Below are 18,603 nucleotides of genomic sequence, written 5' to 3'. Positions count from 1 at the left end.
CACCAAACATGTGTAAAGTATTGATCATGACAGCCATGTAACACCACCTCCAGCTGAAAGCCTACAAAAATTTAACCTGTTACAGAAGAGTCCTTGCTCAGCTATTTCTCTCTGCTGACCAGACAAATTTCCTTCATGGAGCAGGAAACAGGATTTTGGAGATAAACACCCTCTCAGAGACTGGAGACAGTTTTGGGTGAAAACCTCTTAAACGCCACATAGTGTTGTGATCTGACCCCGATCTGACCCTGATCTGACTGGTTAAATTCCAACAACTAGAACTGAGGATTCTGGCATGCGCCAGGGCTTAGTTACTTGCTTAGTTGCTTTTGATACAGTTTGCTGGCTAGGCCTAAACTTTTTGGTCTGCACTGTAGCCTAAGCTAGACTAGACTAAACTGGTTCTAGACCTCTTGGTGGTCCGCCAGTCCTGATTAACAGATCCACCACTATTTGTGTATAGGGAGATATCTAACAATCAGGGTAGGGGGACCACCATGATGTCTCGGAGCCCCGTTCCTGGCTAAAGTTACATCTATGATTTCTTTGGAATGACATGGCTATTCAGAGTGATATATAATTCTGATAGCCTGTCAGTGTTTTAAGCTGCCCTTGGTTCAGGCCGCATGAAACTAGGGGAAGAGTGCCTTTTATCCCAACCCCCTATTTAATGAAAGACACCAAATCCTATTGGAAACACTAGAGTTGTCCCGATACCATTTTTTATGACCGAGTACGAGTACCGATACTTTTTCTTAAGTACTCACTACCAATTACCGATACTTTTACTGATACTGTTTTTTGTCATGTGACAGGGTTTATTTTTTTCTTTACTGGGAAAAAGGGGTGTTTTTTTTAGTTTTTTAGCTAGAAAAAGGGCTTTTGATATAAAAAATAATTTTTTTATTTTAATTTAAACTTTTTTGAAAAGGGCGGTGATTCAGATTTTTATTGGGAAAGGGTTAATTCACATTTATAATTTTTTTTTACTATTTTTTTCCCTTTTTAGTCTCCATAGGGGACTATTACATGCAATCTGTTGATTGCATACACTGATCAATGCTATGCCATAGCGTAGCAGTGATAATTGTTATCAACGCTCCTTTACTACTACCTGCCATGGCCAGCAGTAGTAAAGGAGCGACGATCAGATGCACGGAGCAGGGTAAGGGACCTTCATCCGTCCTGGCAGCTTATTGGGACACCGCAATTACACAGCGGTGATCCCGATCAGCATCCCTGAGCTAACCAGCAGTTAATCTCATCTGCTGAGCGCAAGTAGGGATCAACCGATTATCGGTTTGGCTGATATTGTCGGCCGATATTCACGATTTTGGACATTATCGATATCAGCAATTACCTTGCCGATATGTCGATAATGCCCCGCCCCCTCGAGACCACTACCGCCGCCGCTGCTCCATTGCCTCCCCCATCCCCGGTTTTATAATTACCTGTTCCCGGGGCCCGGGATCTGCGGTACTTCTGGCGCCCGCAGCATCCTGCGCGCTGCGCAGCGCAGTGACGAGTGACGTCCTCAATGCGACGTCATCGTCAGTGCACACAGTGACAGCTCAGGACGTAGCCGGAGCCAGAAGTAGCACGGACCCTGGGCCCCGGGAACAGGTAATTATAAAACCGGGGATGGGGGAGGCAATGGGCCAGCGGTGGTGGTTGGACTAGGGAGGACCCCAGGACAGGCAGGGGGAGAGAAGCGGGCGTTGTCGGTGGTCTCTGGCCCCGCAAAAGCCGCTGCAGGGGGTGTGAAATAGCCGATAAGTTATACCGGAATATCGGTATAAATTATCGGCTATCGGCCTGAAAGGTTGCAGATTATCGGTATCGGCCCTAAAAAAAGATATCGGTCGATCCCCACTGCAAAGCTCGGGAGTGGAGAGTGCAGGCGGCTTACTGCACCTCCGTTATACCTGCCTGCGGGAGTCCCACTTGTCGACACCGAAACCTCCAGTGGTCCAAATCCAGTCTAACTTTTCCTCAATAAATAGTTCGGAAAGATTTCTAGAATGACCTCTATTGCATTGTCAAGATCAACGTTACACAATCATGTACAAAGTTGCTTGCAAAAGTTTATTGGACAGAATATGCAAAGGAAACGAAAAGCATCACAGAAGGAGGGGCCCTAGAGGGTCCTTGTTAAAGTGTGCCTGTCGTCAACAAAAACTTTTTATATAATGTAGATAATACCATTATATGTATTTTTGTAATATGCATTGGTTACATAGTTAGTACGGTCGAAAAAAGACATATGTCCAAAATTTGTATATTTTTGTCCCTGCAGCTATTGCATGTGTGTGTCTTTATGAGGAGTCCAAATACAGGAAGTGAGGGCGGACAAACAGGACTCTGTGCAGTAAGAAAAAGCAGGACAGTGTGCACTGAGGCTCTATAACATGCTAATGACTCGTACATCAGAATGATTGACAAGCCAGGAGTCTGCACAGATCCCTGCTTGTCCTGTCCTCACTTCCTGTTTTTGGTCTCCTCATAGAGACACACAGGAAATAGCTGCAGGGACAGCATTTTTTCATCCAAAAATATACATATTTTTTAATCAATGTATATTACAAATATACATATAATGGTATTATCTACATTATAAAAAAAAGTTTTTGTGATGACAGGTACACTTTAATGTTCATGGAATCCTATGTTAATATTTCTCCTCGATCTCCTTAACTTGTGAAGAGACGACTTTCCCATCCACCATGTCTTCAAAGATGGTCCTGACTTTTCTTGATCTGTTTGGATCTTTGGAGGATAACAAAATGTTTTTTTTTTTATATATATATATTGTGCAAAGTTAATTTATTTCTGTAATGCAACTTAAATGTGAAACTAATATATGAGAGAGACTCATTACATGCATAGAAAGTAAGTTCAAGCCGTGATTTGTCATAATTGGGATGATTATGGCTTACAGCTCATGAAAACCCCAAATCCTCAATATATGATATGATATGATTTGGGGAGCCATGTCATCTGCTGGTGTTGGTCCACTGTGCTTCATTAAAGGGGTACCCCGGTGGAAATTATTATTATTATTTTTTTTTTTTTAAATCAACTGATGCCAGAAAGTTAAACAGATTTGTAAATTACTTCTATTAAAAAAAAATCTTTACCCTTCCAGTAATTTTTAGCAGTTGTATGCTGCAGAGATAATTATTTTCTTTTTGAATTTCTTTTTTTTTTTCTTGTCCACAGTGCTCTCTGCTGACACCTCTGTACGTATCAGGAACTGTCCGGACCAGGAGAAAATCCCCATTGCAAACCTATACTGCTCTGGACAGTTCCTGACACGGACAGATGTGTCAGTAGAGAGCACTGTGGACAAGACAGAAAAGAAATTAAAAAAGAAAAGAACTTCCTGTGGAGCATACAGTAGCTAATAGGTACTGGAAGGATTAAGATTTTTTTTAATAGAAGTCATTTACAAATCTGTACAACTTTCTGGCACCAGTTGATTTAAAAAAAAAAAAAATTCCACCGGAGTACCCCTTTAAAGGGGTATTCTGATGAAAAAAATCTGATGTCTGATCGCAGGAGTCCTGACGCTGGGGACACCCCCGCGATCTCCGGTGCGGCACCCCAGTCAACCGTGCACAGAGCGAACTACAGCCGTCATGCCCCCCTCCATTCATGTCTATGGGAGGGGGCGTGACGGCTACAACGTAGCCGTCACGCCCCCTCCCATAGACATGAATGGAGAGGGTATGGCATGACATCACAAACGTGGAAGCTCCAAGCTTCCATGTTCAGGATGCTGCCGCAGGATCAGACATCTTATCCCCTATCCAAAGGATGTTTTTTTGTCAGAGTGCCCCTTTAAACTGGCCATATAGAGTATATAAAATAGCTGTCAGCCTCATGCTATGTCCCTCAATCCCCTCATACTACACATGCATGCTTTGCATGGCCAATGAAGAATGGAGAGGAGGTAGAAAGCTGCTGCTAGATCCTCTGGTGGCCGCTTATCTCCCCGGAGAACAAATGGGTTGGGCAGCTGAAACTCAACATTAAAGGGGTACTCCGGTGGAAAACTTTTTTTTTTTTAAATCAACTGGTGCCAGAAAGTTAAACCGATTTGTAAATCAGAAAAAAGTGGGTGGTGCAGCTCACAATTATATACTGACCGAGGTGAAGTAGGCTAGAAAACACCTATACCCTAGGTGTGAGAGCGAAATAAAATATTTGATACTGAGGAAGGGGTCATTTACTTTGCTCTTAAGCACCCCGAAACGCGTTTAGCCTTTGTGTAGAGTGACCGCTCTATGGACTTGTATACCAACCAGCACTAAAGACCACTGCTGACCACTGCTGACATCCACTGCTGACATCCCACGCTATCACCACGAGATAACCCAGCAGGAACCATCTACTTCGGTTACCTCCGATTTACCGCAGACGAGCATGTCATACACCGTGTTCGAGTGCCATCAGAACCAGACGTGCCGGCGCATGCAAGCGCTCACAAAGCAGCCCACCAGAGCGGGACCTCCAATTATCCGGTAATATTAATTTCATGTCACATTAATCCACCATCTGGAAATACTATTCTTATTCTCTGGACTATTTCATCTTCTTATTTGCCGGACTATTCCATCTGGTTTTCCAGACTATCAGATTTTCCAAATTGCCGGACTATCGGTCACAACACAATTTTACTGTCTATTCATTTTTGTTTTATGCTGTCCCCACTTATTCTTATTGCAACTGTTATTTTCCCCACTAGGGCCCTGTGTGGGAAATATTTTATGCACTATATTTTATGCAACATAAGCTGTACTTTTAATAAAATTTGGTTCATAATTGAAGCACGGTGTGAATACTGCCCTTGAGGTGTAGGCAATCTTTGTATCAAAGATTTGTAAATCACTTCTATTAAAAAATCTTAATCCTTCCAGTACTTATTAGCGGCTGTACACTAAAGAGAAATCCAAAAAAATAAATGCATTTCCTCAGATTTCATAACCACAGTGCTCTCTGCTGACCTCTGCTGTCCATTTCATGAACTGTCCTGAGCAGGAAGAAATCCCCATAGCAAACAAATGCTGCTTTGAGCCGTTCCTAAAATGGACAGCAGAGGTCAGCAGAGAGCACTGTGGTCATGACATCTGAGGAAATGCATTTATTTTTTGGATTTCTCCTTAGTATACAGCCTCTAAAAAGTACTGGAAGGATTAAGATTTTTTAATAGAAGTGATTTACAAATCTGTTTAACTTTCTGTCACCAGTTGATTTAAGAAAAAAAGTTTTCCACGGGAGTAACCCTTTAAGGTCAAAGGGGCTTCCTTACCAATTCAGGGGAAGATTTATCAAACCTGTCTAGAGGAAAAGTTGCTGAGTTGCCCATAGCAACCAATCAGATCGCTTCTTTCACTTTTTAAAAGACCAGTGAAAAATGAAAGAAGTGACCTGATTGGTTGCTATGGGCAACTCAGCAACTTTTCCTCTGGACGGGTTTTTGATAAATCTCCCCCTCAATTATTGGCCAGTTCCACTGAAATTGACATATGTCTAAAGTTTACGGCCATCTTGAGATTTGGCATCACTAGGGGGGAGATTTATCAAAACCCGTCCAGAGAAAAAGTTGCCCAGTTGCCCATAGCAACCAATCAGCTTGCTTCTTTCATTTTTAACAAGGCCTCTGCAAAATGAAAGCAGCGATCTGATTGGTTGCTATGGGCAACTGGGCAACTTTTCCTTTGCACAGGTTTTGATAAATCTCCCCCTATATGGTCTATAAAAGACAATTTTTTTAAATGACTTGCCTTTAGAAGAATCCACTGAAACTGCTGGGGACCTTTGACTTGTAGAGGAACTTGATGAAATTCCCAGTGACCTTCAATAAGGAAATAGTTTTGATAGTTGAAAAACAAGTATGATAAGTTAAAGGGGTACTCCGCCTCGAGACATCTTATCCCCTATTTAAAGGATAGGGGATAAGATGTCTGATCGTGGGGGTCCCGCCACTGGGGACCCCCGCGATCTCCCTGCTGCATCGGCGATCGTTCAGAGCAGTGGTCCTCAAACTTTGGCCCTCCAGATGTTTCAAAACTACAATTCCCAGCATGCCTGGACAGCCGTAGGCTGTCCAGGCATGCTGGGAGTTGTAGTTTTGCAACATCTGGAGGGCCACAGTTCGGGGACCACTGGTTTAGAGCATCGGGTGCAGCGCCGAATTCTTGTGAAATCACGGCCGCGCCCCGCTCGTGACGCCACGGCCGCGCCTTCTCAAAGCAAGTCTATGGGAGGGGACGTGACGGCCGTGACGCCCCCTCCCATAGACTTGCATTGAGGGGGCATGGCTGTGACATCACGAGCAGGGCGCGCGGCCGTGACGTCACAGGCCTCCGCCCCGCATCACCAGTCATCCGGCACAGAGCGAAGTTCGCTCCGTGCACCGGATGTCTGGGGTGCCACAGCCGAGATCGCGGGGGGCCCTAGCAGCAGGACCCCCACGATCAGACATCTTATCCTTTGGACAGGGGATAAGATGTCTAGGGGCGGAGTACCCCTTTAAAATCACACAATAATCCTTGAGAATTTGCCGCCCTTACCCTCCTTCTCCTTCGAGCAGCTGGCGATATTTCTGAATCTCTTGCTCCAGACGGGTTTTGATGTCGAGCAGCCGATTATACTCCTCACTCTGATTTTCCATGTCACATCTCAGCTGGGCCAATTGTTCTTCCACACTACTGATAATGCTTTGTATTTGGGCGATCTGAGCGCAGTACCGGCCTTCCGTTTCTGCCAAAGTGGTTTCCAGAGATTTTTTCTGCAGGCGTGAGCAAAAGTTCACGTCATCTTGTTTTTATGGATTTTTACGTTTCACAGGTGTATAGTCTACAGGTGTATAGTCATCTGGTGCCAGAAAGTTAAACAGATTTGTAAATTACTTCTATGTAAAAATCTTAATCCTTCCAGTACTTATCAGCTGCTGAATACTACAGAGGAAGGGGTGTCGTTATTTTCTGTCTGACCACAGTGCTCTCTGCTGACACCTCTGTCCATGTCAGGAACTGTCCAGAGCGGGAGAGGTTTGCTATGGGGATTTGCTCCTGCTGTGAACAGTTCCTAAAATGGACAGAGGTGTCAGCAGAGAGCACTGTGGTCAGACTGGAAAGAACTACACAACTTCCTCTGGAGCATACAGCAGCTGATAAGTACTGGAAGGATTAAGATTTTTAAATAGAAGCAATTTACAATTCTGTTTAACTTTTTGACACCAGTTGATTTAAAAAAATGTTTTTCCACTAGAGTACCCCTTTAAGGCTATATTCACACGGCAGAATTTCAGCACATCCGCACCAGTTCCACGTCCGCATTATTTTGTGTATTTTCTGCCTTGTGTGAATTCCGTGTTGAGTCGGTGCAGATTCCGTGCGGAATTCGCATGTGGAAATTTTGAAGTGTGAATGGGAGTGCAGAATCCCATTGGAGTCTATTGAGGTTTAATTTGATGCTGAATCTGCATGCGGAATCCGTGCAGAATTCGGCATGCAGAAATTCTGCTCTGTGAGCATAGCCTAAGTGGTTGCAAAACTACAACTTTCAGGATGCAAGATGTTGTAGCATGCAACCCTTAGGCTATGTTCACAAGTCGGAAATTCCACAATGTGGAATTCCGCATCTTTCTGCATTCATGCGGAATTCATGTGGAAATTCCGTGTATGGAAAATGGGGCTTTTCTTTCATTGTTTTGGTAAAATTTAGTGTGGAATCTGCACATATTCCACGCAAATTCCGCACAAAATTTGCATTAACCCCGCATTTTGTGGAGGAAAAAAAAAAACATTCACTTCAATGGGCTTTGGCATCCAAATTCCGCAAAAATTAAGAACAGGACCTTTCTTTTTCCAGAAGGCGGAATGCAGAATTTCTGCAGTGGAAAGACCGATGTGGAAATGATGCAGTGCGAATGGGACTGCGAAATCCCTTTGAAGTTCATAAGGCTGTAAACACATGCAGAATTTTCATGCCAAAATCTGAGCAAAAATTCTGATGTGTGAACATAGCCTTTAGGCTATGTCCACACGGGCAAAGTCCGCATGACAGCGGAACGCAGACAGATGATGCCGGCGGTAGGTCTGCCGGCAATGCATTTCCGTGCGGACTCTGCAGAAAGAATAGACATAGACAGCGGTGCAGAATCCTGTAGAAATCAATGGGACTCTGCTGCTGTGGAATGTCTGTGTGGAATTCTAGTACGGATATTCCATCATGTGAACATAGGGGGCATGGATGTAAGGGCATAATGGATCTTAAATCGATTTTTTATTTTTTTTTAATTTTTGAATCATGTTTTATGGTATCGTGTCACGGCAAATGGTCTCTAATATTCTTATTTATCACTATATACATTCATACCATTGCCAACTGGGACTGCAGCTCTATCTCCAAGGACTGAAGGCTTCTTCTCAGGTCCGTAATCTCCGAACTGCTGGACTGTACCTGAGCCACCCCAGCCGAAATCTCTTTCTTCAGCTCCTTACTCTGAAATGGTAAAGTAGCGGATGACATTTTTATTCTGCAGTCAGACCAATGAAATAACATTTAATGTAATCGGGTGGACTAGTTGCTTTATGTTAGAATGGACCCTTGAAGATAAGCTGATACATGGACATTACTACTAGGACCCACACAAAATATACCTACAGCAGTGTCTCCCAATCAGGGTGCCTCCAGCTGTTGCAAAATTACAACTCCAAGCATGCCCTGACAGCCAAAGGCGCCGTGACGTCACGAGCCTCCGGTGCTGCACCCGACGCTCTATACCAGTGATCTCCAACCTGCGGACCTGCAGATGTTGCAAAACTACAACTCCCAGCATGCCCGGACAGCCAACGGCTGTCCGGGCATGCTGGGAGTTGTAGTTTTGCAACATCTGGAGGTCCACAGGTTGGAGACCACTGCTCTATACGAATTCCGGGTGCAGCAGGGAGATCGCAGGGACCCCAGTGGCGGGACCCCGTGCGATCAGACATCTTATCCCCTATCCTTTGGATAGGGGATAAGATGTCTAGTGGCGGAGTACCCCTTTAAGATTCCAGAATTTTGCCTTTTTGGGTAACAACTAGAGATGAGCGAACTTACAGTAAATTCGATTCGTCACGAACTTCTCGGCTCGGCAGTTGATGACTTATCCTGCGTAAATTAGTTCAGCCTTCAGGTGCTCCGGTGGCCTGGAAAAGGTGGATACATTCCTAGGAAAGAGTCTTTCCTAGGACTGTATCCACCTTTTCCAGCCCACCGAAGCACCGGAAAGCTGAACTAATTTATGCAGGAAAAGTCATCAACTGCCGAGCCGAGAAGTTCGTGACGAATCGAATTTACTGTAAGTTCGCTCATCTCTAGTAACAACGTATGAGAACTTGATACATCACTATACCTGTTCAAGGAACCTAGCCTCAGCTTCCTTTCTGTTCTTCTCAGCGATGGCTTCGTACTGTTCTCTCATGTCATTCAGTAGTTTGGTCAGATCAGTGCCTGGAGCCGCATTCATCTCCACAGTAAGTTGCCCGGCCTGTGTCCCATGGATGGAGGACAATTCCTGGACACATCAAAAGGAAAAAGCATTACCCTCAATATTACTTTTGAAGGTTATTATGTAACTGGGCGGTATACCGGTTCATACCAAATACTGACATTTTTGTACTGCACGATATGAATTTTTCCCCATACCGCGATACCGGTTTGGCCCTTTCCCCTCGGGAATAAATTATCAGCCGCAGCGCACTGTCCCCACATCGGGGAACTAATCATATGTGACCAGCGAGCGCTGTTCTGCCCCCCCCCCAATTAATTATCAGCCCAGCGCTGCGCTGTCCCCATCGAGGAACTAATCACATGTCACCCGCAAGCACTTCCCTCCTCATCCTCCTGTTTGTTGCGGCTGCCGGCGCAGACACTCTATACTGTATCCCTATGCCCGTACTGCAAAAGGTAAAGAAAATAAACTTTGACTCACCTTCCCCATCGGTCCGGACCAGCTTCCTAGGGAATGGAACATCGGAGAGCCGTCAGCCTATCACCGGCCGCAGCGATGTTCCACCTCGGCCGGTGATAGGTTGAGCGCACTGTCATGTAAGAAGCCGGCTCCTTACATGACAGTGGGCTCAGCCTATCACCGGCCGAGGCGGAACATCGCTGCGGCCGGTGATAAGCTGACGGCTGTCTGACGTTCCATTCCCTAGGAAGAGCGTAAGGCCGACGTAGGAACATGGGTTAAAGTTTATTTTTGTTTACGTTTTGCAGCCCGGGCATAGGGATACAATATAGAGTGTCAACGCTGGCGACCGCAACAAACAGGAGGACGAGGAGAGCAGCGCTTGCGGGTGATGTGAGTATTTACCCTGATGGGGACAGCGCAGTGCTGGGCTAATACCGTTATATACCGTGGAACCGCCATAAGTTACAAAAATACTGCGATACACATATTTGGTCATACCATCCAGCCCTAGCTCTGATATTCAATTCAATACATCTGTATGGACTACTAATATGGTCACTTTGATTTCAGCCTATTGACTTGTTGTTGGTTAAAGAATAGGAGAATGTCATTTAAGCAAATGGTGTCACAGATCATAGATAGAATGCGCAACACCTGCCCCGCATAGGCGCAAGTATTGCTGACTGCAAGGCCAGGGCAGCTAGGGGTTTTCTGGCTCTGGGCCCAGGGCCGGATCATCATTGGCGCTCCTGGAGCAACTGCTCCGGCCTGGGGGGGGGGTTAATACCCAACCTGGTGAGTTGGTTGGTTGGTTGGTTCCGGGTGGCTGGTGTCTGGGTGTGGGGGGTTAGGAGTGGGGGCAGACAGTACGCCCCCCCCCCCCCCCGAACTTGTATGTTCCTCTTTCCTCACCGGCCCCTGTGAAGCTTTCCGCCCGCCCATTCCAGTTTGTTTTGCCCTACGGGGATTTTTCCCTCCTCTTTTTCCTGTTATGCTGTGTTTTGCACTTTGTTGTAATTTATATTTTCTTCTGTTTGTACTTTTGTATTTAAAGAAAAAAAAATGCCTAAGTGCTCTGGACTTTAATGTTTTCCTTGTGTCAGGGATTTTGAGTGTAACGTGGAAGAGGATGGCTGTGTCTGCGGTGGGTTTGCCTTTGGCTTTCCTGTGGGTTGTTTTTTCTTCTTGGTGGCTGTTTTGGTGTTGTCTTTGCTTTCTCCCTCAGGTTATTTCTATTTAAAAATCCTAATACTTCAAGTACTTATCAGCTGCTGTATGCTCCAGAGGAAGTTGTATTTCTTTCTAGAATTCTTTTCAGTCTGACCACAGTGCTCTCTGCTGACACCTTCCAGTACTTACCAGCTGCTGTATGATCCACAGGAAGTTCTTTTCTTTTGCAATTTCTTTTCTGTCTGACCACACTGCTCTCTGCTCTGCTGACACCTCTGTCCATCTCAGGAACTGTCCAGAGCAGGAGAGGTTTGCTATGTAGATTTGCTTGTACTCTGGACAGTTCCTGACATGGACAGAGGTGTCGGCAGAGAGCACTGTGGTCAGACTGGAAAGAGTTCCAGAGAGAAATACAACTTCCTCTGGAGCATACAGCAGATTATAAATACTGGAAGGATTAAGATTTTTAAATAGAAGTAATTTACAAATCTGTTTAACCAGTTGTTTAAAAAAAAAAATCTCCAGCGGAGTACCCCTTTAGGATTACAATTTATCACCTATCCACAGGATAGGTGATAATCAGTTGGTGGAGGTCTGATAGCTAAGACCTTCACCTATCGCAAGAATGGGGGGGGAGGAGGTTAGTGTGTCCTATCGTGTGAATGGAGTGTTGGTAAAACATGCGCACTGGTGCATTCACTTTAAATTAGAGCGCTCTAGACCACCGTTCTCATGATCTGTGGGGGTCCCAGCAGCCAGTCCTCCACATATCACACTTATTACCTATCCTGTGGATGTATGAATTTGTAACCTTGGGTTAACCCTTTAAATAGAACTATTACTAACTATTACTCATACATTGTATTTTGGACTTCTTCACACCCACCAGAGAGTTGGTTCTTGGCTGACAACATCAAAAATGTAAATTACAAGGCAACCGTAATGAGAAGCTTTGAAGAATTTGTGCAGAAGGAAGTCATGAACGGGCAGGTTCTGGACATAAATGCTCAGTTGCCAGGGGGAAAATATATTTTGATCTTTTAGCTATTTATCTAAAGCTGCACATCAATCATCTTCCCTCTTTAGTGTCATGCTGCGTACACCACCCATACAAAAGGTCATCGACACCTATGTCTTAAGAAACTTCCTAAATGTGCAGAATATGCAACATCATTTGCCAAATGACAAACTCAACTCCTCTACTTTTCTCTTATTTGGAGAGAAAATGGACAATTTCCTGGGGCATTCCAGGAAAAAAACTTATATATATATATACTGTATATATATATATACTGTATGTATATATATATATATATATATATATATAAAATTCCAATATGAGCAGCACACCAGGTAGCCAGAAGAGATGATGTTGGGGTACAAGCAAACTAGAGCCTCGGCCGGCTGGCTCCTTCATCCACATATCCAAAATAGATGCAGCACACCACCCGGATTCAATACAAAGTGAAGAGGTTTATTCCATGATGTATTACAGACAACGTTTCACCAGCCTAGTGCTTCACCAGCCGTTTCACCAGCCTCGTGAAAAAGCCTGTGTGAGGCTGGTGAAACGTTGTCTGTAATACATCATGGAATAAACCTCTTCATTTTGTATTGAATCCGGTGGTGTGCTGCATCTATTTTGGATATATATATATATATCAACTGGCTCCAGAAAGTTAAACAGATTTGTAAATAACTTCTATTAAAAAATCTTAATCCTTCCAATAATATTCAGCTGCTGAAGTTGAGTTCTTCTTTTCTGTCTGGCAACAGTGCTCTCTGCTGACATCTCTGCTTGTCTCGGGAACTGCACAGAGCAGGATAGGTTTGCTATGGGGATTTGCTCCTACTCTGGACAGTTCCTAAAATGGACAGAGATGTCAGCAGAGAGAGTTTTCCAGGAGAGTACCCCTTTAAAAAAATAAAAAAAGATTCACCAGAGTACCCCTTTAACTTCTTACCTCTTGGTGATTCTTCTTGAGATAAACCAGTTCTTCATTGAGGCTTTCAATTTGTATTTCCAGGTCAGATCTTGCTAAGGTGAGTTCATCCAGGACTCTTCGTAGACCATTAATATCAGCCTCAACGCTCTGTCGGAGTGCCAACTCGTTCTCATATCTGTGAAGGACATCATCATCTCCATCAACATGCCGTCATCTTTATGTGCCCCATATATATACATTGTAAGGCGTATCATACTCACTTCAGTCTGAAGTCATCTGCTGCCAGCCGGGCATTGTCAATTTGCAAAAGGGTCCTAGCATTGTCAATAGTGGCGGCCAGAATCTAAAATAAAAGTGTAAACTGTGACTCCATACTATCCCAGCACCCGTACCAGGACATGAGTTACAGGAACCTCTTCTTACATCCCTTATAGAAGAGAAGTGTGGTATGACCCAAAGGACAAATCCATTCCTTCCTTAAAGGCGTACTCTGGTGGAAAACTTTTTTTATTTTTATTTTTTTAAATCAACTTGTGCCAGAAAGTTAAACAGATTTGTAAATTACTTATATTAAAAAAATCTTAAAGGGGTTATCCAGGAAAAAACTTTTTCCTATATATCAACTGGCTCCAGAAAGTTTAACAGATTTTGTAAATTCCTTCTATTAAAAAAATCTTAATCCTTTCAGTACTTAGGAGCTTCTGAAGTTAAGGTTGTTCTTTTCTGTCTAAATGCTCTCTGATGACACGTGTCTCGGGAAACGCCCAGTTTAGAAGTAAATCCCCATAGCAAACTTCCTCTAAACTGGGCGTTACCCGAGACACATTTCATCAGAGAGCACTTAGACAGAAAAGAACAACCTTAACTTCAGAAGCTCATAAGTACTGAAAGCATTAAGATTTTTTAATAGAAGTAATTTACAAATCTGTTTAACTTTCTGGAGCCAGTTGATATATATATATATATATATATATATATATATATATATATATATATAAAAAGTTTTTTCCTGGAATACCCCTTTAATCCTTCCAGTACTTATTAGTTGCTGAATACTACAGAGGAACTTATTTTCTTTTTGGAACACAGAGCTCTATGCTGAATCACTAGCACTTTGCTCTCTGCTGACATCTCTGTCCATTTTAAGAACTGTCCAGAGTAGGAGAAAATCCCCATAACAAACATATGCTGGTCTGGTCAGTTCCTAAAATGGCCAGAGATGTCAGCAGAGAGCACTGTGCTCGTGATGTCAGCAGAGAGCACTGTGTTCCAAAAAGAAAAGAATTTCCTCTGTAGTATTCAGCTGCTAATAAGTACTGGAAGGATTAAGATTTTTTTTAATAGAAGTAATTTACAAATCTGTTTAACTTTCTGACACTAGTTGATTTAAAAAAATATATATATATAATAAAATTTTCCACTGGAGTACCCCTTTAAAGTGTACCTCTATAGTTTTAGTCAAAAAATGTGTATACATTTTTTATTTGGTGCCAGAATACCTGTACCATGTACCTGTTTTCCTAATGCCCTGCTGCATATAACTGTGCATTATGGACGCTTGGTAAACGGGCTTTCGGTAAAGGTATTCCGGTGCTAAATTCAAAATTAAATTTATTTAGAAAAAAATAAAATAAAAATATAAAATAAAAAATATCTATTGTACACAGTGCTGCACTTTAGTTATTGTTTCATAAAAGTGCCTAAATCCCGAAGAGGTACACTTTAGGTTGAAACTGGAGCATCCCTGCTTAGGTTCATGCAGCCATTAAAGTAGAGGGTCACAAAATCAGCTTACAGAAACCTCTACCATGTGCCACCTAATTATAGGAATCAGTAACCTTTTTGGTACATATATTTAGTGATGAGCGGCATTGGCCATATCCGAATTCGAGATATTTCGCGAATATAAAGACGAATATTCATCTTATTTTCGAAAATTTCACGTATTCGTTATATTCGCATATGCGAATATTCGCATATTCGAGGAAGAAAACAGTGAGGGGGTGGGCAATAGAGATGAGCGAACTTACAGTAAATTCGATTCGTTACGAACTTCTCAGCTCGGCAGTTGATGACTTATCCTGCGTAAATTAGTTCAGCTTTCAGGTGCTCCGGTGGGCTCGAAAAGGTGGACACAGTCCTAGGAAAGAGTCTCCTAGGACTGTATCCACCTTTTCCAGCCCACCGGAGCACCTGAAAGCTGAACTAATTTATGCAGGATAAGTCATCAACTGCCGAGCCGAGAAGTTCGTGACGAATCGAATTTACTGTAAGTTAGCTCATCTCTAGTGGGCAACTTTACCATTGGTTGCTAGGGATGTTGTTGATAACTAGAGATGAGCGAACTTACAGTAAATTCGATTAGTCACAAACTTCTCGGCTCGGCAGTTGATGACTTTTCCTGCATAAATTAGTTCAGCTTTCAGGTGCTCCGGTGGGCTGGAAAAGGTGGATGCAGTCCTAGGAGACTCTTTCCTAGGACTGTATCCACCTTTTCCAGCCCACGGGAGCACCTGAAAGCTGAACTAATTTATGCAGGATAAGGCATCAACTGCCGAGCCGAGAAGTTCGTGACGAATCGAATTTACTGGAAGCTCGCTCATCTCTATTGATAACCTCTGACAAGTGTATTTGCATCATTCTAATTGGCCCACAAGTGAAAAGAAGGAATATGCGCATATAGGCAAAAAAGGGAATATTCGTCATTTCGAATATATAGCGAATATATTGGCAATATTCGCGAATTTGCGATATTTGCAATAAAAATTCCAAATGCGAATATTCGCGCCCAACACTACATATATTCATTGTTATATTATCCATTATATGGCTTTTGAAAATTCACATATATTACTGAAAAATCTGAGGACCCCTTTAAGTCAACCACCATTTATGTAGTTATGTAGTTAAAGGGGAACTCTGCTGCCCCAGAGTTTGAAACATTTTGTTTCGAACGCTTGGAGCAGGTGGCGGTGGTCGGGACGTCACTGCCACGCCTCTCGTGACATCATGTCACGCCCCCTCAATGCAAGTCTATGGGAGGGGGCGTGGCATCCGCCACGCCCCCTCCCATAGACTTGCATTGAGGGGGCTTGGCGTGACATCACGAGGGGCGTGACAGTGACTTCATGACCCCCCCCCTGCCCACTCCAAGCTTCTAAATGAACGTTGGGTACTGCACAGAGATCGCGGGGGGGTCCCAGCGGCGGGACCCCCAGAATCAGACATCATATCCCCTATCCTTTGGAAAGAGGATAAGATGTCTAGGGACGGAGTACCCCTTTAAAGGGGTTATACAGCATTAGATAAACAGAGCTGATCACTTCAAAAACAGCACCACAAGTGTCCTCAGGTTGTGTGTATTATTGAAGCTCAGTTTCACTGAAGTGAATAAAGTCAAGATGTAATACCACACACAACCTGAGGACAAGCATGGTGCTGTTTTTAAGTAATCAGCTCTGTTTTTCTATACCTGGATAGTTTCTTTAAAGGGGTACTCCGGTGGAAAACTTTTTTTTTTTAATGAACTGGTGCCAGAAATGTGTAAATTACTCCTATAAAAAAAATCTTTATCCTTCCAGTACTTATTAGCACCTTTATGCTACAGAAGAAATTCTTTTATTTTTGAATTTCTTTTTTGTCTTGTCCACAGTGCTCACAGCTGACACCTGATGCCTGTATCAGGAACTGTCCATAGCAGGAGCAAATCCCCATAGCAAACCTATGCTGCTCAGGACAGTTCCTGACACGGACAGAGGTGTCAGCAGAGAGCACTGTGGACAAGACAACAAAGAAATTCAAAAAGGTAAGAATTTCCTCTGTAGCACACAGCTGCTAAAAAGTACTGGAAGGATAAATATTTTTTAATAGAAGTAATTTACAAATCTGTTTAACTTTCTGGCACCAGTTGATTTAAAAAAAAATGTTTTTCCATCAGAATACCCCTTTAAGTCTCCCTTTTATTGTTCAGAACACAAATTTTGAACAGCCAACTATGTAGCACAACTAACAAAACATCAATAACATGAAAACATGGAGTCACTCAATTCCATTCTCTCGATTCCCTCTTATATACAAGATTAGGTCTTACCTTATTTCTGAGGTCCTCGATAATGGGTTCATACTTGCTGTAGTCTGCTGCTCCTACACCAGTAGTTGAGCTTGGGCGTTGCTTCTCATACCACTCTCGGATTTTGCGCTCAATATCTGCATTATCGTCTTCCAAAGCCTTAACTTTGTCCAAGTAGGAAGCCAAGCGGTCATTTAGGTTCCGCATGGTTTGTTTTTCATTGGTTCCAAAAATGCCATCACTACCAAACCCTCCACCACCAAATCCACCACCAGCACCACCACCAAATCCTCCACCACCAAATCCCCCTCCAGCACCACCACCAAATCCTCCACCACCAAATCCTCCACCACCATATCCTCCACCAGCACCACCACCATATCCTCCACCAGCACCACCACCATATCCACCGCCAGCACCACCACCATATCCTCCACCAGCCCCACCACTACTAGCTCTTCCACCAAACCCTGCTCCATAACCACCACTAGAAACTCTTACGCTTCCTCCACCAAAACCACCGCCAACACCTCCACCATATCCGCCTCCATAACCTCCACCACCCATCTCCTCATGGCTAAATTCTCCAAAGCCTACTCCTGATCCATTCATTATTATTCCTTTTTGCGCGCCACCATGTCCAAAGCCTCCACTACTTCCCCCACTTTGTAGATCTGCAGTAAAGCCGCCACCTATGGACCTCGCATAGGACATAATGGTGGAACAGAGAAGGAGCTTTCAGTGAAATCTGTGGCTGTTTTATCGACCAGATGGTAGTTCTGTCAGATCTCCTGCCCCTTTATATGAAATAATGGTGGGTGTATCCTCTTAAACTCTTCTGCTGGAAGAAATCACTGTTGTGTAAGACCTGGGATTTGGTGCCCAGGTAGATAATTTATTCCGTTTTGATATGTTCTTATCTGCAGAAATATTTTAGCCCACGGCTATGTTTATTAAATCAAAAGGGTAAGATGGGTGGGGTGGTAATAGGCCATCATTATATTGTCTTCAAGCTGCTGAAGCCTCTCTAAACCTGTCTAAACAAATTATTAATACTGCTTATTAGAAGATTTCTACTGGGAGCCAAAAGAACTATACTTCGTGATCAGGCGCCTACGTCCTTTGCAGCCTAAGTTGCCATTGATCTTAGTGTAGACCTGCCTGGGGGTACGTAGGGGTTTATAGCCGAAGAAAGATATATTATTCAGGTAGTTTTATGCATAATAGTACAAAAAAGGTGCAAAGTATGTCTAAACAAACCAGTTGTGCAGTCAGAACATTGTAAAACAGTAAAACAAACCAACAGAGAATCACAGCGGTGCACCTATTCCTGTGGTTTGCTTCAGACAACCCCGGACCGGACAGTATGGGAGGGGAGGGGGTCCATGACAGGGGACAGCTCTGGAGCGTCCGGGTTCAGGGAAAGTTCAGAGAGGGCAGGTGGGGGGCAG

General features: G+C 43.6%; 1 protein-coding gene across 2 annotated transcripts; it reads right to left on the bottom strand.

Annotated features, from left to right (window-relative positions):
• Window positions 1-2,634: 2,634 nt before the first annotated feature.
• Window positions 2,635-17,960, bottom strand: LOC130297002 (keratin, type I cytoskeletal 47 kDa-like). 2 transcript variants are annotated; one of them, XM_056549137.1, is made up of 8 exons: window positions 17,174-17,960; window positions 13,344-13,426; window positions 13,102-13,258; window positions 9,407-9,568; window positions 8,386-8,511; window positions 6,576-6,793; window positions 5,787-5,857; window positions 2,635-2,766 (listed from the first exon to the last, which is right to left on the bottom strand). In XM_056549137.1, the coding sequence occupies exons 1-8, from the start codon at window positions 17,864-17,866 to the stop codon at window positions 2,669-2,671; spliced, it is 1,608 nt and encodes a 535-aa protein (XP_056405112.1). In that variant the 5' UTR covers window positions 17,867-17,960; the 3' UTR covers window positions 2,635-2,668. The 2 variants fall into 2 exon arrangements, with proteins under 2 accessions (XP_056405112.1, XP_056405113.1); XM_056549138.1 differs by lacking the exon at window positions 5,787-5,857 and adding an exon at window positions 5,971-6,011 and having other exon boundaries at window positions 2,669-2,778.
• Window positions 17,961-18,603: the final 643 nt, after the last annotated feature.

Source organism: Hyla sarda, chromosome 12 (genome assembly GCF_029499605.1).
Source record: "Hyla sarda isolate aHylSar1 chromosome 12, aHylSar1.hap1, whole genome shotgun sequence".
Taxonomy (NCBI): domain Eukaryota; kingdom Metazoa; phylum Chordata; class Amphibia; order Anura; family Hylidae; genus Hyla; species Hyla sarda.
The sequence above is the reverse complement of the archived record's forward strand: the minus strand, read 5'-3'. Positions and strand labels throughout refer to the sequence as shown.